This window comes from Tiliqua scincoides, chromosome 4 (assembly GCF_035046505.1).
Source record: "Tiliqua scincoides isolate rTilSci1 chromosome 4, rTilSci1.hap2, whole genome shotgun sequence".
NCBI classification, from domain to species: domain Eukaryota; kingdom Metazoa; phylum Chordata; class Lepidosauria; order Squamata; family Scincidae; genus Tiliqua; species Tiliqua scincoides.
This window is the reverse complement of record NC_089824.1, coordinates 185,222,439-185,243,283: the sequence shown is the minus strand read 5'-3', so window position 1 is coordinate 185,243,283 and position 20,845 is coordinate 185,222,439. Positions and strand designations below refer to the sequence as shown.

General features: G+C 44.6%; 1 protein-coding gene across 1 annotated transcript; it reads right to left on the bottom strand.

The window, feature by feature from the left end:
• Nucleotides 1–9,347: 9,347 nt before the first annotated feature.
• On the bottom strand, nucleotides 9,348–18,198 carry OLFML3 (olfactomedin like 3). The gene is made up of 3 exons (XM_066625173.1): nucleotides 18,026–18,198; nucleotides 16,791–17,076; nucleotides 9,348–12,851 (listed from the first exon to the last, which is right to left on the bottom strand). The coding sequence occupies exons 1-3, from the start codon at nucleotides 18,134–18,136 to the stop codon at nucleotides 12,067–12,069; spliced, it is 1,182 nt and encodes a 393-aa protein (XP_066481270.1). The 5' UTR covers nucleotides 18,137–18,198; the 3' UTR covers nucleotides 9,348–12,066.
• Between the last annotated feature and the right edge of the window lie 2,647 nt (nucleotides 18,199–20,845).

Genomic DNA, 20,845 nt, shown 5'->3' with positions numbered 1-20,845 from the left:
TGAACAAAGAAATGCATTTATTCCATTTTTTTTCTGCACATAACCTATACTACACTATATTTAATGGTTCAATAGCAGAGAAGGTGACTTATGAACACTAGTGAACTGTATCCTCTGGAAATGCTACAGAATGACTTTATTCTGAACTGAAGCAATTAAAACTTGTAGCCAATACAGTTTTTTCAGCCAGATGATGCACCTTGCCATTTTGCTCATAGTGCTCGACAGTTTGTAAACAAAGTTTTCCCAGATGGATGGATCAGAAGAGGTCAGTCAATTGCTTGACCAGTTCACTCAACAAATTTATCCCCATTAGACATTTTTTCTATGGGGACATGTCAAAACTGTAGTTTACTCTTCAAAACCTTGCTCTTTGGACAATCTTTGTGCTAGGATAAGCAATGTGATCAGTGCCATAACGGACGTAGAACTGCAGAAAGAGGCTAAAACTGGAATAAATTTCCTTTCTTACCTTGTTTCTATCTCATACAGAACCTATTAATATTGTAAACTGCCCAAGGACCTTATGGACACTCTGGATAGTTGGAAAGTTTCCTAGGAAGTTCAACACAGACAAATTTGACTGCAAAAGAGAAGAGTCCTCAAAACTAAGGGGACTGGTAAAAATGAAGCAGAAAGGAAAAGTCAAGAGAGTTCAGTCTCTCTAAAATGCATGCAGGCTAGTTGAACCTCTCACTTTAAGCTGTGATTTGGAAGAGGCTTCAAATTGCTTGGCAAAGCTGACCAAGCTGCACTTGCCCACCATTTTCCCCAGCCCATGACCTGCCTGGCTCTCTGTCCAGCTGTCTCCTCGTGATTTCAGATAAGAGGAACAGGAACTTCTTTCTTTTTCGAGCTCTGTTGTCACCCCAATTCTTTTGTACTTGGTTGCACCTATTAGCCACAGCTTCTTGTAATGGGAGGAAGAGGTGAAGAGGAACATGAACTCCTCAGCTTCTCTATAAGAAGCCATGGAGAAAATGATGGTGGTGAAGGAAGAAGCAAAGATGATGATGGTGTGTGCTGGTGTATGTGTATGTATGCATATGTATGTGTGTGAACTGGATGGCAGAGGGGGATGTTGGTGCATACACTACAGTAACAGGGGCTGCAGAATTGGGAGGGGGGAAGGTGAGCAGCAGATCCAATGCCACTTTGGGTAACAAGTCAGCTTTGGACACACCTGAGGAAACTCTACAATGTTTGGGAATTTTTAACTTGGGGGGAAAAGCTCACATTACTCGTAAAATGAAACTGTTTGGTGAGAGATTTAGGACAGACAAAAAGAGGTACTACTTCACACAGTGCATAATTTGTCTGTGGAATTCATTGCCACAAGATGTGGTGATGGTCACTAGTGTAGATGGTTTTTTAAAGGGATTGGACAAATTCAAGGAAGACAGGTATACTGATGGCTACTCGGTGGGTCCACCAAGTCCATGTGCTACCACCAGGCTCAGTGGCAGTATGCTTCTGAATACTGTTTGTGGGGGGGGGGGGTAATGGTACAAAATATTCCCTTTTCTTCTGCTTGTAGACATCCCAGAGGCAGCTGATGGACCACTGGGAGAAACAGGATGCAGGACTAGATGAGCCTTGGCCTGATCCAGCAGTGCTTTTCTCATATTCCTTGCTGGGAACTGACAGAAAGACAATAAAAAAGCTAATTCCTCTTCCTGTATATCAGTACTGAAAATGCTATGGCCCACTACATTAGCCGCCCACTCAGAAATGAAGAGAGTGACCCTGTGAACAAGGGCATTTCTCTGGCTAGGCAGCTTGTTTAAAAATTCATTTGAAAGAATCACACTTTGCAGCAGCTCTAATAAGCAGTCTTGATTAAGGTGCCAAGGACTAAGTCTAGATCCCATACCAGAAGGAAAACTAGCTCTTTATCTCAGCTTTTTGTCATCGTCGTCCCCTCAGTATACAAAATGCTGAGCTCAGAAATCCACAAGCTCAGAGGTTAGAGAGAAAATGCAGCTCTCCTTCCCCTCCGAGCCTCAAGAGCTCCCAGCCAAACTCAGAAAGAAGCTGCGAAACTATTTGGCCTAAAGCCAGCTGCCAGCAGTTGCCTGCATCTCTTTTGTTTGCAACAGTGACATGAACATCCGACTTAGGAAAGTGTTATCAAAGTGCAAACCTTCGCCTTAGAGACACAGCTTCAAGAGAAAAGGATACGTGTGTATGATCCAGTACAAGCGCTTCATTAGGGTTGCCAAGTCATAACCCAGAATTTGTGCCTATCTCTAACAGCCCTGCAGTCCCAAAGAAGGAAGCACCCACCACTTCTCCAGCCTGGAAACTGGAATGAGCTCAAGTTGTTCAGACAAGATGATCTGCATCCCAGAGTACTAAAAGAACTTGCTGGTACACCCTCAGAATCTCTGGCAATTATGTCTGAGAAATCCTGGCAGACAGGAAAGGTGCCACAAGACTGGAGACAGGTTAAAGTTGTCCCAATTTTCAAAAAGGGGACATAGGAAGATCTGGGAAATTACAGACCTGTTGATCTGACTTCCATGCCAGGAGAGATATTAGAACAAATTATGGGACAGTCTGTACTCATCTTGGTATCAATGGACTGATTACTAGAAGCCAACATGGATTTGTTGAACATAATTCTTGCCAGACATATCTCACCCCCCCCTTTTATAAAATTAAACGCATTTAGACTCAGAAACCTTTATTGGCATCATTAATTATGTTACTAGCTTAGTGGTTGATGGGAATGCTATAGAGGTAATTTATATGTATTTCAGTAAAGCATTTGACAAAGTTCCCTATAATATCTTGATCAGTAAGTTAGTAGAAAATGAACTAGAATGAACCGTTAGATGGGATGCACAATTGAATAGACTACTGTACATGCTAATACCACAGAAGGCAGTAGACACACTGTCTTTTATCAGAATGACCTTGATAGAAAGGAAAACTGGGCTGAAATTACCAAAATTCTACACTTGGGTAAAAAATTAAAAGGCACAGGTATAGAATAGGACATCTCTCTCTCTCTCTCTCTCTCTCTCAATTGTTACCTAGCCTACTCTTAAGTTCAGCTTCAGAGTTAATTATAGGCTGATGATGATGATGATGATGATGATGATGATGATGAGGTCCTGCATTAAGTTTCTCATTCATATTTTGAAACTGACCAAGAGGCATTTCTCTTAGATACATATGACTTGCTCTCAGCTGTTGCTAGATATCTCTCCCAACCCCTTCTCCCAAGAGGAGGCAATCCCTCGCACTCCCACGTAGCAATGTCTGGAATCCAGCTGCTGGTTTGTTAGCCCTTCCAATTTCCCTTCATCGCTTCCAAGATAATTCCAAACATCAGATTTATGCCTGATTTTTATCTCTCTGATATAGGGCTTAATTTTAACCAGATCTCCTTAGAACCCAAACCTCAATGACTAGATTCAGTCACAGGACAAGTATTAGTATTCCTGAGCATGTACATAAGAACATAAGAACAGCCCCACTGGATCAGGCCATGGGCCCATCTAGTCCAGCTACCTGTATCTCACAGCGGCCCACCAAATGCCCCAGGGAGCACACTAGATAACAAGAGACCTGTATCCTGGTGCCCTCCCTTGCATCTGGCATTCTGACATAGCCCATTTCTAAAATCAGGAGGTTGCACATACACATCACGGCTTGTAACCCATAATGGATTTTTCCTCCAGAAACTTGTCCAATCCCCTTTTAAAGGCATCCAGGCCAGATGCCATCACCACATCCTGTGGCAAGGAGTTCCACAGACCAACCACACGCTGAGTAAAGAAATTTCTTTTGTCTGTCCTAACTCTCCCAACACTCAATTTTAGTGCATGTCCCCTGGTTCTGGTGTTATGTGAGAGTGTAAAGAGCATCTCTCTATCCACTCTGTCCATCCCCTGCATAATTTTGTATGTCTCAATCATGTCCCCCCTCAGGCGCCTCTTTTCCAGGCTGAAGAGGCCCAAACGCCGTAGCCTTTCCTCATAAGGAAGGTACCCCAGCCCAGTAATCATCTTAGTCGCTCTCTTTTGCACCTTTTCCATTTCCACTATGTCTTTTTTGAGATGCAGAGACCAGAACTTGACACAATATTCCAGGTGTGGCCTTACCATCTTACTTACAGACTACCTTTCCAGGTGTGGCCTTACCATCTTACTTACAGACTACCTTTCCATCACTACTTGCTAAACTCAGTCAGCTCCCCCCAAAAATGGTCTAAGCAAATGGCGGTTCCAGGTTATACAAATAGACTTCTAGACAGTGGTGTCAGGATCATAGTTAAAAGTTGCCACTACCTTTCATGACAGATGTTCCTGTGCTGTTCACAGCTATACAACAGTGAAAAATTCAGTATATGCAGTTTTTCCTGCCATAAGCCGCAGTAACAAGGAAAGCATCACTTGAACTCCTCACCTACAGAGGCAAACAAGCCTCTGTCATGAAATAGAATGGCCCATCTATTGCAAAATGAAGAGTGGGAGAGCGAGAATTTTCCCTGCATCTAAAAGCACCAACATCTGTTTATCTCCTAGCTCTAGTCTCAGTGCTGGCCCAAGACTTCCTGATGCACCTGTGGCCGATGATGTGATCACCCAATGATGTGCCAGCCTCTACTCCCCCACTCTCCAATGTTCCAGCTCAGCACACTCCTCTGCTCCACTTTTCCTCTTCTTCTCTGCCCACCCTCTCCCTTTTCCATTCCAGGGAGTGGAAGGAGAAAAAGAAGCAATGGAGGTTAGTGGGTAAAATGAGAGGGGTCCTCCCTACCACCATTCTTCCTGATGCGTCTTTTCAATTGGCCTCATGAATGGCCAGCCCTGCCTAGTCTGTGACAGAACCACTTGAGATTCATGAAATCCCAGCTAGGGAAATAATTATCCCCTTCTAATTCAAGCCTACCATGACTGGCCTATTTGTATTGGCAACCTTCAGTCTCGAAAGACTATGGTATCGCGCTCTGAAAGGTGGTTCTGGCACAGCGTCTAGTGTGGCTGAAAAGGCCAATCCGGGAGTGACAATCCCTTCCACACTGGGAGCAACTATAGTCTGTCCCTGGTCTGTCTCCCTGGCTATGGGCCTTCCTTCTTTGCCTCAGACTGCTACCAAAGTGTCTCTTCAAACTGGGAAAGGCCATGCTGCACAGCCTGCCTCCAAGCGGACCGCTCAGAGGCCAGGGTTTCCCACTTGTTGAGGTCCATCCCTAAGGCCTTCAGATCCCTCTTGCAGATGTCCTTGTATCGCAGCTGTGGTCTACCTGTAGGGCGCTTTACTTGCACGAGTTCTCCATAGAGGAGATCCTTTGGGATCCGGCCATCATCCATTCTCACAACATGACCGAGCCAACGCAGGCGTCTCAGTTTCAGCAATGCATACATGCTAGGGATTCCAGGACTGTGTTGTTAGGAACTTTGTCCTGCCAGGTGATGCCAAGAATGCGCCGGAGGCAGCGCATGTGGAAAGCGTTCAGTTTCCTCTCCTGTTGTGAGCAGAGAGTCCAGGACTGTGTTGTTAGGAACTTTGTCCTGCCAGGTGATGCCGAGAATGCGCCGGAGGCAGCGCATGTGGAAAGCGTTCAGTTTCCTCTCCTGTTGTGAGCAGAGAGTCCATGACTCGCTGCAGTACAGAAGTGTACTCAGGACGCAAGCTCTGTAGACCTGGATCTTGGTATGTTCCGTCAGCTTCTTGTTGGACCAGACTCTCTTTGTGAGTCTGGAAAACGTGATAGCTGCTTTACCGATGCATTTGTTTAGCTCAGTATCGACAGAAAGAGTGTCGGAGATCGTTGAGCCAAGGTACACAAAGTCATGGACAACCTCCAGTTCATGTGCAGAGATTGTAATGCAGGGAGGTGAGTCCACATCCTGAATCATGACCTGTGTTTTCTTTAGGTTGATCGTCAGTCCAAAATCTTGGCAGGCCTTGCTAAAACGATCCATGAGCTGCTGGAGATCTTTGGCAGAGTGGGTAGTGACAGCTGCATCGTCGGCAAAGAGGAAGTCACGAAGACATTTCAGCTGGACTTTGGACTTTGCTCTCAGTCTGGAGAGGTTGAAGAGCTTTCCATCTGATCTGGTCCGGAGGTAGATGCCTTTTGTTGCAGTTCCAAAGGCCTGCTTCAGCAGGACAGCAAAGAAAATCCCAAACAAGGTTGGTGCAAGAACACAGCCCTGCTTCACGCCGCTTCAGATGTCAAAGGGGTCTGATGTGGAGCCATTGAAGACAACAGTGCCCTTTATGGAAGGATCTTGTGGAAGGATGTCCTTGTGGAAGGATCTGATGATGCTGAGGAGCCTGGGTGGACATCTGATCTTGGGGAGAATCTTGAAGAGGCCGTCCCTGCTGACCAGGTCGAAAGCCTTCATGAGATCTAAGAAGGCTATAAAGAGTGGCTGTCGTCGTTCCCTGCATTTCTCCTGCAGTTGTCTAAGGGAGAATACCATATCAATGGTGGACCTGCTGGCTCGGAATCTGCACTGTGATTCTGGCCTAGCAGACCCCAAAATCATGGGCACATCAAGGGAGTAATCCACCTCTCTCTCTCTCTCTCTCTCTCTCTCTCAGCACACTTGCTGGAAATTTCCTGGGGCTCAGCCAACCCCCCCAGCTGTTACATAAATCTCTCACCTTGGAATTTCCAGTCAGTCTTGGTGTCAGGTTAAACTTAGAGAAAGTGATGGGGAAGCCAGCCAAGAAACCTCAGAAAGCTTCTACTGGAGCTTTTGTCTCAGAGTTTGCAAATACTTTTTTATTAGCTTAAGTTCAGCCAGTGTTTCAGCTGCCTGGCTATCTCCATCCTCCCTTCAGCACTTTTTTCTTCACATCCCATGTATATTTTAATTGGGCTTCAATCTCCCCCAGGTCAGGCATGCATATGCATGAACAGACACACACATGTACACATGCACTCACGCACACCAGTTAAGCCTGCACTGTTTACACTGGTTTTCCAAAAGCAACCTCCACTCTTGTGAAGTGATGTCACTATATACAGGGCAACGGCATTCAAGAGTTGCGTAGAATCTACTCCACCCTCAGTCAGACATCTAAGGGACTACTAGGCTGTTTTGCCTGCTTGTTGCACTGCTGGCAAGCTGATCCATTAGACAAGCAAAAGTAAAGTTGGCAGAAGTTTCCCTCCCATTTGCATTTGTATTTTGCAATGGAGAGATGAGAGCCAGGACTTGGCAGATGTGAACAAGCATTTCTCAAAAATCCTTCCTGCAGAGAAAGAGGCCCAGGCTGCTTCCTTCCCTCCCCACAGTATCAGGGGAGCAAAGAAGAATATGCTGTCAAAACAGGATTACAAGAAAACCTCTGTATCCTTTGAAAGTTTTGAACGCAAACAACATGAAAGCAAGTTTATGCATCAGATCAATGCTGTATGGGTGACTACAAACAACCATTTACCATGGTAACTTACATGGTAACATGGAGCGTTGGTTCTCTAGGACAGTGATTTTCAACCACTGTGCTGCGGCACATTGGTGTGCTGCAAACAGCCTGCAGGTGTGCTGCAGGAGTTTGGGGAAGGATCATATATTAGTAGAATCATTAGAGGAAATGAGCCCCTGGCCAGCATTGTGTTGTGCCTTGTCAATAGTCAAAAAACTGATGGTGTGCCTTGACCATTTTAGTGCCTTCTCAGTGTACTATGAGATGAAAAAGGTTGAAAATCACTGGTCTAGAACATCTGGCCACATGGTGATGAAAAATGTACCCCCAAAACACATACACTTCTCTTTTTTTGGGTTTCTGTTCAAGTGCAGATGTGTGATAAAATTCTGCTCACCACAGGGCTCATTGCACACTCACTCTGATAAGAACAAAACTAGGTACAACATGGAAGAATTGTGATTAGGCATACCATGAGTTTTCTTTTACTATTGCAACACCACAGGTTGATGAGGTGATGCATCCCCCTTGATGTTCATTCATCATGCTAAATCACCTCACTATATGCTATTTGTTCCTAGGGTGGGAAACAAAGTACACTGACTATGTCTGTCTTGTCCCCCTGCTATTAACAGCTTTGAAGGTACAATGTACTTTATTTGTATATTCATACCCCATCTTTCAGGTTATTCTTTAGTGATACAGGACCATCAATGTGCATGGTGCTTCACACTACAGGACAGGTCAGGGAAGGATGCCTGGGGTTCCCAGGTGGTCTCCCATTGCCACACTGGTCAGAGCCAATCCTGCTTAGCATCAGCAAAGTTGCTGCTTCACATGCCTTCAGAGTCTGATGTTCAGACCAGATCCTGTGATCATTTAGGTGGAGGTTAAAGCCATCCCCAGAATTCCACTTCCCTGATTTTCAAGCAGCCACATGGAACTGCTAAACAGTAAAATTAAAGACCAAGGAGATGTGAATTATGGATGTCTCACATCTCATCTGGTTAGGCCTTGAGTTACTAATTGGAAGATGATATCTGAAATGTTCTGGACACAAACAGATAGCCACTTTTAGTCATCAGTGTCATCTTTTCCCCACCCAGATTTGCAATATGTGTGACACACATACCTACACCCTGTTATGAAGTTATGTTCTATCTGCTTCCACCATCTCTAGCTGCAGTTCAATGCTGAAGCAGCATGTTTCTCCCACCCCAAAGGGGCATGCGTACCTCAGGAACTTATGAACAAAGAATCCCTGAACATCTCCAAGTGTCTGGCACTATCCTTGCCACAGTGTTCAGGCTTCAGGTGGCAGGTCTCCCTCTTGAATTCCTAGGACAGTGGTTCTCACACATTTAGCACCAGGACCCACATTTTAGAATGAGAATCTGTCAGGACCCACTGGAAGTGATGTCATGACCAGAAGTGACATCATCAAGCAGGAAAATTTTTAACAATCACATGCTGCAATCCTACCCACACTTACCCAGGAGCAAGTCCCATTTACTATCATTGTTAAAAGCATATACATAGTAGCTTGTTAAAAGTACAGGTCTGTAACATTTCCCCAAATGCAGTCACATACCATGGTAGCATCAAGTCTAAAAATTAAAAATAAAATATTGAAATGAATGGGGACCCACCTGAAATTGGCTCGTGACCCACCTAGTGGGTCCTGACCCACAGTTTGAGAAACACTGTCCTAGGAGATTTAGTTTTATCTACATATTCCATGCATTCATCATTTGTACATTTTTGTATAGGCCCCCATAAATGTCCCCAGTTTCAACAGTTTATTTGTAATCAATAAACCAAACTGCCACTTCACACACACACACACACAAAAAGTAACAATCTTGACCAGCAAAAATGCTCCACTAAATGGAAATTGCCAGTTAATGTGCCACATGCACATATTTGAATCACATAAAGTAATGTACATACACTTGACTCAGAGCCAGCCCAACCGTGAAGCCACATGATGTGGCTTGCATCAGGGCAGCTGGTGGAAGGAGCCACAGATTATGATGCCCTTCACCCTGGCCCTGCTGCTGCCTCCCTCCAGCACATTGCAGATGCAAGCCACATTGATCCATTCCCCCTGCCCTTGCTCTGCCCTCCTTGCGTGGGGGTTTAATGTTAACGGAAACATGCCCCTTTAATCTTTAAACACTGCATGAGAAAGGAGCACTTTGCTACCCCCTCCCTTTGCTTTGTACTCACTCAGTGTTCAAACTTTAGAGGTATGTGTTACCTTTAAACTTTAAACTCCATGTGAGCATGGAGAGCCCTAAGGACGTAAGGAGCTTTTTCTTACCCCTATGCTCCTCCCAGCACCGCTGCAAGAAGAAGGGGGGATGACCGCTGCACTCTAGATCACTTCTCCTCACCTACTTGGTGCTTACAAAACACCAAGGGACAGACAAGTTGGCGTTCAACCCCTTCCCTTTAGTTTACTTACCAGGAGCACTTCCTGCAACCCACACTGCTTCTGTTTGGTATGAGAAGAAGCGGGGCAGGCTGGGAATCCAGACTGCCCTGCTTCCTCAGCAAACAGAAGTGACGTGAACTAGGTGCAGATGATATTCCTTGTTAAAAAAGGGATGGGAATGCATGCCCTCTATGGTGGGGGGGTGCATAAACCCAGAGGCAGGCAGCATAAGGGGGTTTGAGGCAGCACAGAAGCATGCTGCTTTAGGCTCTGAGAGGTGTTGGGCCAGCCTGACTTGATTCTTGTGGACTCTTGTACTAGGGCAAAGAGAGCTTGAGCCAGATGCTATCAAGGTGATTTTCTTTTAATTATTATTACAACATATTAAGAAATGGTACATTTAGAGAGAGCTAAATGTAATGAACTAAACATTGTGTGCTCTGCAGCCTTCCTCGCAGAAATGTTTTTAGTCACTGCTAGTCTGCATCTCTAGAGAGAAGGCAAAATGATAATATACAACCTGCTGTGGAGACAAGTCTGACACGTGCACATATTCATTGCTAGTGGAAGCCAAGCTGGAGCACATGACAAGACCCTCCAGCTGATGAAAGGGTCTACCAGGAGCCACAGGCTTTCAAGAGATAAATTCTCACTTCACAAGAGGAGCCAGTTCTTTCTTTGCAGGAGTCAAGCAATTGGGAAAGAAACCCATGGAAATAATGATTCAAGAGTTGAGCTAGGACTATGAGAATCTGGTAGTTCGTAAAAAACGGAATACTGCACAGAGAAGGACTAGCCAGAGTGTGAATGTAGAAGTTTCAAAAGATTCAAAATACAGTCTTTGACTACATTGACTTTCAGAAAAAGAAAGAAGGGGACAATAGATATGAAAAGTGGTGGGCTAAAGAAATCTAACAGCCCAATTATAACTAACTTTCTAGCACAGATGCAGCCATGCCAATGGGGTGCATGATGCAGTCTGTGGTGGTGAACAGTCACAGAGGCCTCCTCAGGGTAATGTCTCTCTCTCTCTCTCTCTCTCTCTCTCTGAGAGAGAGAGAGAGAGACTCACTCTGTATAGCCTCAGACAAGTCAGTTTCAATAGATGTGATGAGGATTATTCTGAGGTATGTGCCTAAGGCCACAATCCAATACATACTTTCCTGGGAGTAAGTCCCATTGATGACAATGGGACTTACTTCTGAGTAGACATGCATAGGATTGTGCTCTAAACTGATCACAGGACAGTCACAGCACAAGCCCATGCATATCTCCTCATAAGCAAGTTCCAGTGTATTCAGTAGGGCTTATTCTTAGGAAAATGTATATAGGATTGCAGCCTTAGTGCCTCTTAAATGAGGAACTAAAGGTTCATGCAAAGAAACCCCTCAGAAGGGTATCACAAAGGGACACGCCTCTAGATGGGGAATGGACCATAGCAGCTACTTTTGGTGTGTGCAGAGACAATTCAAAGAAAGAAAGAATAACGGTGCTGCATTCGTACTCTGATTAATAGAGTAGAGGTTTAAATATAACAATTGAAATAATAAGGTATGACAAACAAGCAGGAATCCGCCACCTGGATTGTCCAATTATAGCATCTGAGGGCAGGAAAAGCAAGAAGAAAAATGTTTTACACTCTTGTTAAATTAACCAAAGTCTGCTGGAGTATTTTTTTACAGCACTGCAGACTCTAGTTGCCTGACCTTGGAGTCCGGAGTGCCTGCTTACTCACCCATACAGGCAAGCAGTTGAAAATTCTGCTGGGCTGGTGCTTCTGATTCTGAAGAAGAGGAAATCATGAAAGGACTATTCTAGCTGGGAGACTTCCTAAACTATAGGGCAGTATGGACAATTGGAGCTCTGTATCCCCACCTAAGAACTAGAACTGATTGAAACTATTTCTCAAATTTCTTAATGGAACTTTTACCCAACAGAATTTTTTTTTTTTTCATTTTCAGAAAACTGGTTTAGATGTATCTAACCAAACTGGAAAAGGCTAGACCCAGTATGAATGCAGGCAATTTTTCTCATTGTTAAAAAAGGATTTCTTGTATCTGGAAGTCATCCTTTTATACAAAAATTTCAGTCTAGTCAGTACTTGGTGTTGGCTGCTGGTATTCTAACAAGCTGGACATGCCATTTGTCACCTGGCATGAGTAAGTGGCAAAGTCCTATCCAGAGGCACTAGAACATATTCCTGCCGGTCTCGCCACTGAAACTCCAGAGCTCTCTCAGACCTCAGTCTTTTTCTTCATCTCCATGCGATAGATGAGCTGATAGCCATCATCCCAGGCATAGATCTGCCTCTCTTTGGGGTTATATTTCATGCTGGAGTGAGAGCCGTATCTCTTGGGGAAGTAGACCAGAGCAGCATCTTCGGATGCCATAGAGCCACTGACATCATAGACACACTGGATGCGGGATCGGCTAGGCAGCCGGGTGTTGTACACCACATAGAGGGCTCCACAGATGACAAAGGCACTCTCCGCATTCTCACGGGGGCATGGTGTGTCCCACATTTGCTCTATGTCCAGTGATGCAGGGTCTAGCTTGGCCAATGCAATGTTCTTTTCATTCTCTTGTGTGGCATAAATAGCCCAGATCCCCTCCTCATCAGCTACCAGGTCAATGTAGTTGTAGGACGAAAGACCAAAAACTGGGATCTGCTCTTCAGCAGGGAAGACAGAACTATCAACAATAGTTTTGTTGGCCAGGCTGAATTTGATGACCTGGAAGGTACCATGTCGCCTGATATAATAAAGATGAGCCCCATACACCAAATGCCCAGTACCAACCCATGGATAGGGGAGTTTGATGCGTGCAGCCTTTCGGGTAGCAGAGAAAAGCGTGAACTCTCTCATCCTGGGAAAGACATACACAGTGTCATTGCTGGTACCATCAAACACATAAATCTTTTCTGAATTCCCCACTGGGTCTTTGGTCCAGAGTCCAGCAGTGCTACCAAACCGTTTGAGAATCTTCATAGCTTTCACTTGGGATATGGTGTCACTGCAATCTATAAAATAGGTATAAAAGATGGATCATTAGCATTCAGCCCTTTCAGAAATCTATAGTAGAGAGTTGCAAAATGTGCAGTAAAGGGCAATGTATAGTCACATAAACAAATTCCAGGAAGCCTGTCTTGTTCAGAATCTTAACATTTTTTTTCCAGATTCTCAAGACTCTCAAGAAATTACCATGAGTGTTTTCACATCTGTCCTTTTACAGAGCTATAGTTTACTTTCACATCAACTTCAACCATGAATTACTTCATTTATGCATTGTTTGCATGCCCACTTCAATGCAGATTAAACTACTGATATTCCTGCTTAGTTTGCACCAATGCTGAGGCTTATTCCCTGCTTTGAATGAGGGGGAAACGGGGAAGGTCATACCTTTGAAAAGAGTGCTCCCTGATCAAGTTTGAAGAACAGTGTGATGAATAATATCTTTGATCAACTTCTCTTTCCTTGTATGTATTTCTGAGTAGTCTAAGTATCTATATGCATATAATCTCATTGTTGCAAACATTCCATAACAAAACAAATGAAATGAAAATGAAAAGGACACTCTCTGTGTTCAACCACATTCCTTTCAAGAGTATAGGAATGGTCACATTCTAGAACTTTTAACACTGCCTTTTATTACACAAGATGGGACCCTAATTCCTCAGATAGGTGTGCCAAGTCCCCAAACAGATGTAACTTACTGCAGCATTTTTCTTCCTGCTTGTCAGTCTGTGGTGCTCCCATTAAAGCAGGCCCATGAATGGAGCTCTGTGGGGTTGGGAGGGCGGCCTGCTGCCAGTGCCTCCTTTCATTTCCTTTATCATGCCAGGTTCAAAATTGCTAAAGTCCATTAGAACAAAACCAGGAAGAGAAAGACCAGCTTGGAAGTCTCCCTCAACCCTAGCAAATAGCCCAGAGTTAAGGAGAATTGGGTCAAGACTCTGAGTGAGTTCAACCAAACACAGGCAGGTAAAAATATTACAACATAGAGTTCATTTTAAAAAATGCAAGGGGAGGTGACAGTTGGACAATAAAAGGAGGACAAAATAAAACAAGCAGGTTTGGGAAATGGTTTGGTCATTGGCAAGACCCAAGGACAGATCCTGGCAAAAATACAAGTAAGCGATTAAAGCAAACTTAAAAGTGAAAATGATTCCCTAATGCAGTGGTTCTCAAACGTTTCAGATTCCGGAGCCCTTTGCAGTCCTAAGCCGAGTCTCAGACAGCCCTGCTGGTGCATGTGTGGAGTCTCGGGGAGACCCAGAACACCGATGCATGCACAGAGTGATGCAGTGTCATGCAGATGGTGGCCACTTATGGTGTGCTCATGGAGTCCCGGCTCTCCTAGGAGCACACTTTGTGAAACACTGCCCTAACGCATCAAAATCTCACTGTTTCCTAACTGTAACTCCAAGGTCTGCTTGAAGAGCTCATCACACCTCTCTTATCCCAAAGAAGTTGGTGATAGCTTAGCCATAAGGAGATGCAAAGCTGAAACATATTTGAGCATCCTTGGGCTTGACCTTAATAAAACAAGATTCATTGGTCCATCTGATTGGATGATTCACAACCACCTGGGCACTGCTATCAACCTTCTGGGCTGGTCAGAAGAGCCTGGGTGCTCAAACAGCTGGTGCATGATAATCCCAGAAGGTGGGTGGGCTGGGGCTATTGCCCTGTCCATATGCAGATAAAAAAGAAAGACAGAACAGCCTATTTGATGGCCATGCCACCTCTCAGCAATGGTGCTGATTTCAAAGTGTCTCAGAGAATCCTCTTTCCTATTGAACTGTATGCTGATCTTTTCCTTAAGGAAATAGATGAGGAAAAAGAAGGGAAGAGGCAATTATCACAAGCCCAGTCCCTGAATCAAGGCAATGATGGATAAATTTGTCTATGGTTATTATCCATTATAGGTGAGAACAAAGCCTCCATGTTCTGATGTTCAGACATTGCACCATCCATGCTCTATGAGCTGTAGGTCTCTGGCTGTAGGTCTCTGGCTGACTATTATTGATGGATCAGGATGGATCAGGTTGAAGACCTATCTCCAATTATTTTTCTCTTACGGAGCCAAGACCATATTGTAAAATAGCTGATAACTTCTTGTACACAGTACTTTTTGCTCTCATACGCACAAAGAAATCATTCTGGAACTTTTCCCCCTTAATCCTAATTTTTCCAGCAGAAATTATCTGGAACTCAAAAAGCATCAATATTTTGCCTCAGACATTTCTCGAACTGTTACATGTATCCCTCACGTTTTGGTACTTTATTCTTTGGCAGGGGAGAGAACTGACCCTGAATGTTTCAAATGACATAGCCAAAATCACAGCTCTTTGTTAAATAGACAAGCCCAAACGTACTTACTTAGAAAACCAGCCTAAACAAGTCTCGGTTTTTCAGTATCACAGCAAGCTGTTTCTGATTTATTTCTGGTTAGCTGTATTGCTTCTCTCCCAGCTTTCACTCCTCTACTACAAAGTGCAACTTAGCTGTGGACTGGCAACAAGACTTTTATGAATATCCATTTATTCCTGCAAGTCTTTGGTTCTGCAGTCCAACACATTGTTTTTCCATTGCCCATCATTGTAGAACATTGCAGAGTTGAGTCAAACTGCCTTCTTGCCCAGTTCTCTGTAAGGCTGCGGTTTTGAAACTCTCTGGGAGTTTGAACCCTGCAGTAAGTCCTTGCGGGGGCAGGTGGGAGGCAGCAGGGGTGGGGGGAAGGCAGCAATGCGATCCCCAGGATTGCGTTGCTCAGGGGGGCTGCAGGGACTGGGATGCACTCACCAGTCCCTACAGCAGCTGTTCTGGGGTGCAGGAAGGCCTGCATGAGTGCCTGCAGGGCCCTCCAGGTCAGCAGAAGTGTAATTGGAGTGATCGCGCTCCACTTCCGTTTTAGCTCAGGCAGGCGCGATCACTCCACTTTTACTTTGGAAGCATTGGGGAGCCCTGCAGACAGTCAAGCAGGGGTCCCTGCACCCCCGGGAGGTTGCAGGAGGCTCTGGTAAGTAAAGCCAAGCCTCTACAGCCCCCTGAATGCTGCGATCCTGGGAATTGCACCTCTGCCTCCTCCCTGCCTCAAGACTGCCCCCGCCCCTTAAGGGGAAAGAGGCCAGGGCCCTCAGGCTGGGGCGTCGCAACACCCCAGTTTGAAAACCTCTGCTGTAAGGGATCAATTGCAGGGGAAAACTGAACTGAGAATGGGGTACATCCATTTTGTACAATTTTAAGGAGGGCAAAGGAGAAGCAAGGAAAGGCAAGCCTCTTCTTTCCCAACAATGGACCAGCATTTAATGAAGGATAAGTTTATCGATGGCTATAAGAGTTAAATATAGCCTCTGTAAGAAGCAGTATACTTGTTGTTGCTAGATTCAGGGGCCAAATTACAGGGAATGGTTATTTCTATCTTGCTTTTTTGCTTTGCTTGTGAGCTTTGCAGGGACATCTGGTTGCCACTTCTAAAGACAGAGGGGTAGTGGTCTGGTCCAGCATGGAGTGTTCTTAGCATGTGATGCTTCCAGGCTAATCATACACAGACTGATCAAGCATTGGCTGGATTGAATGGAGGTCCTGGGAGTAGTCACTAAGCAGGTATCTCCCCTGCCACTCCTGTTTCTGTCCTGTCCTGCTGCCAGAGAATAAATTTTCACAAGGGTGAAAAAAAGTGAATTCAAGGGAATTCGTCCATTCTGTATAGGAGAATGAGCAGCAACCCATACATTATAAGCAAGTATGTAAAATTGAGCCACAATTCCTTTTCATAAAACAAGAGAAATGCAATTTGGTGAGGATTTTGAGCACACAAGCAAAGGAAGAGATACAATCCTTTCTCCACCCACTGCTTCCTTCCTCAAAAGCTGCTTTTTTTTCTTTTTTTTTACATTTACACCTTGTTGCAGGGTTATCTGGATCAGACCAATGCTGTGGGTGCTTCCTCTCACCTGTCAGCTTGTCATACTTCTCATTCTTGCGTTTCTTGACTGTGGAAACTTGATTCTCTGTGAGCTTCTCATCGACCTCCACACAGGGTGGGGCAGGATTTTGGGTTTCAAGATAGTCCACCTCTCGCTCTAACCGGTCCACCCGCACGACTGTGTTCTCCACCTCCGCCCGGAGTGTTTCCCGTTCTTTCTCCACTGTCTCCAGCATGGACACCACCTTATTCTTGAAATCCCGCAGTTCGCTGGAGTAACGGCTACTCTGATCATGCCACTGGGAAATCCGCTCCTGATGAAAGGAAAGGAGACAGAAGCCATTAGGGATGATGTGAAGGAAGCACAATTGCATGGCAAGGAAGATCTCATCAAATCCATCAACGCAGGATTCTGATTGCCTTGCAGACACTAGATTGCAGACTACACAACCATCTACAACATAGACTACTAAACCAGGAGTCAGGTTGTCAACATCACTAACAAGGCTTAAAACCCCTGAGATGTTAAGACACCCATTCATTTTTGAAATAGTTTTATCTACGTTCTGGATACTGAGCTATCACTCTGTACACAGTTACACTCTCAGGATTTTCTCCAAACTTAACTTGTTTTCTTTCAAATACAAACAGGACACAGTTGTTATTTTGAACTGTGGAAGCCGACTGCAAGACAATTTCATCTCGGCCTCTCAGACACTGCCTCTAGCATCAAAAGCTCACAATAACCACACTATAGTTATCAGGTAAAAATGTCATTGCAAATGTGAAAAGTATACAGAATATCAGGAAAAGTATACAGAAGATCAGTTATCAAGATATGGGATGGTTGCGTTCAAAACAAGGGTTTCCGTGTTCAAGGAAGAAGGAACATTCCGGAATAAAGAGCCTTGCTCAAAAATCTAGTCAAACTATTTCAGAATGCCTTGCCTTTCATGTAAAGGAGTAATTTCCACACAGGGCGGTCAGAAATTCCCAACATTCATTCCAGCCTCTCAGTTCTCAGCCCATTTGAGATTTTCTCAAAGCATACGACTCAGTTCACGCTGCAATCCAACGGATCATTTCATTTAGCTTCTGCAGCTTGAGATAAGTTCCCAGTTCAGTAATGGTTTATCAAGTCTGAGGCAAATATAGTTCTGATGTGAGCCCCTCTCCCCAACTGTGAGCTGGAACTCACAGACACTGTGTGCCTCAGGCCCAGAGGAAAGTGTTTTGTTTGCCATTCTGGTCTCATGCGCTCACCTCTAAGACTGCCAGCCTCCTCTCCATGTACTCCATTAACTGCTGCTGCTGTTGTCCCCAGGTAGCATTGGCCAGGATAACCAAGAGAAGCAAGGTGGGTTGAGAAGCCATGACTCTACCTGGTGCCTTGTGCTTCGCTTGCAATCTCTGCACAGGATTCTAGCTCACACCATTGGAATGTTTTGACAGTTTCTCCATAAAAGGGGGATGGGGAGGGAACACAGTCTCATTTGCTTGATTTTATTAAATCCAGATGGCTACTTCTGGAGGAGAGCGGCTGCTCCATCCCCCAAGGAGACCAGCTTGGAGCCTTAACCCCTTTACTGCCAGCATCATTTCACCACCAAAGGAGGGGAGGAGGTGACTACAGTTACATAATTGGCTTGCTGCTCCAGAGCAATTAAAGCATAATTCTTGGGTCTAGAGTTTGGAAACCTACTAGCAATGAGATACAGGCCAGTCCCTGGTCACTTGCTGGAAAACAACAGGAAGAAGAGCAAGGGCTGCATGTCCTGCCTGCGGGCTTCCCAGGGGCATGTGGTTGCCCATTGTGAAAACAGGATGCTTGAAAAAGGCCCCTTGGTCTCATTCAGCTGCCTTCTTGTTATTTTCTTTGTTGAGGCCTATATATCTGATCCCTTAGCCTGGGAAAATGAACTTACTTCATTTATGACCTTGGCACAAAAAAAGAGCCTTGTTTACATGGAAAAGGAAGTCCAGCATGGTCCAAGCCCTTTTTTCATGCAACAATTCTGCATACACTAACTTGCATGGAGGGGAGAGCATGTTGTTGTTGTTGTCCTTTGTCTGTGCCATTCCCAAACTCCATTCCTTCAGCCAGCCTGAAGGTAGACTCTGTACGTGCAGTCAGAAACTTCTACCATACTCCATTGCTGGCTATTATGGACTGTACTGCAGATTACAGCATTTTTTTAATGGAACTATGAACTCTCTGTATGACAAACCTGTCATTGTTTACATGATTACATATCCCAGAAAAGAAGACCAGCTGAACCAGGAATCTGTGATCTCACCAGGGATATCTAATTTGCTTTTACCTTGTTTTTCTGTGCTCAGGGGAGAAACTAAATGCCATCTAAAGAAACTGAAGTGTCCATCACATAAGCCAACCCTGATACTGAAGCAGAGAGAAGAGGGTGCTGAAGTAATTTCAAAGCAAGAGTAAAATTCAGCCTGCTTAGCAAAAAAAAAAAAGGTCAGCTCTTGCTTAAATGCTAACGTCAAAGCCCTAGTTTTGTATATATATAACTCTTGCTTATGGTGACATGGATGAACCATCTTGTCCTTCCTTTTGTCTCATAAACATACCTTATGGTATATACTTAACAAGAGGCTAAAGCAGAACATGGAAGAACATCTGAGTTTCTGATGCTGCAGTCAAACCAAAATCTAGAAACCAGAAAGATGCTGATGTAATGGAACCACACAGTCAAATGATATTGATGTGGGGTGGGAATGTGGCAGTGCTTGCTGGTCAAAGCTCATCCTCTGTGTGTTTCTCACACATACCAACCTCTCTGTTCATAGGGTATTTCACAATGAAGCAGAGTGCATGCCCAGTTCTTTGGGAAATTGAATTTTCTCATCAACTTTTCCCATACAAAATTAAGAGTGTCATTCTAACCAAAGCCTAAGATCCTGTGGGTTGCATCTCAAAGAAACAATGCCCTTGTTCTTTCCCAGTTCCCAACTGGTAAGCCATTCTTCCCGTGAGTGAGATAATGGAGTTGACATGGGCCAAGGGGTTCACCAAGTGAAGAGCCAGTTTGAAGAACTTTCCACTGTTTTGGTAAAGAATGAAGAAATTACATTTGTTGTTTATTTAAAAGATCTATATCCTGCCTTTCCTATGCTGGAGCAAATGCTTAAGGAGACACTTGAGACATGAGACACTTCCAAGGGAGCTATTGCTCACAAGAAGTACTTGGAAAGATGGTCCTTGAGGAATGTCATGGTTTTTTTATGAATGGTAGATTCTTCAGCCAGGAACTAAGCCATCCAATAAAGTCTTGATGGGAAGTTCATTTTGATATGCTGGTGAAAATGTGACATCATTATGCCCTTTAATTTGGTGCAACCTTTCTAACCACAACGCTTGCCCTATCACTCCATTACATACTCTCTTTACATAGCTGGTGTGTTGGGACTATAAATGGAATTCAGCATGCTCTGTTTTAAGGAAAACGGAACTGAGCAGATGTTTTGTTCTCAAGATGTGATTCCAGGCACAACAGAAACGTATATAGCAGTGATTTTCCATCACAGTGCTGCAGCACATTGGTGTGCCACAAATGGCCTGCAGGTGTGCTGCGGGAGTTTCAAGGTGGGTCATATATTAGCAAGGCCATTGTGAGCCCCTGGCCGGCAGTGCGGTGTGCCTTGTCAATTGTCAAAAAATGGATGTTGTGCCTTAAAAATTTTAGTGCCTTATCAGTGTGCCATGAGATGAAAATGGTTGAAAACTAAACATAAGAACATAAGAACATAAGAACAGCCCCACTGGATCAGGCCATAGGCCCATCTAGTCCAGCTTCCTGTATCTCACAGCGGCCCACCAAATGCCCCAGGGAGCACACCATATAACAAGAGACCTCATCCTGGTGCCCTCCCCTACATCTGGCATTCTGACTTAACCCATTCCTAAAATCAGGAGGTTGTGCATACACATCATGGCTTGTACCCCATAATGGATTTTTCCTCCAGAAACTCGTCCAATCCCCTTTTAAAGGCGTCTAGGCTAGACGCCAGCACCACATCCTGTGGCAAGGAGTTCCACAGACCGACCACGCGCTGAGTAAA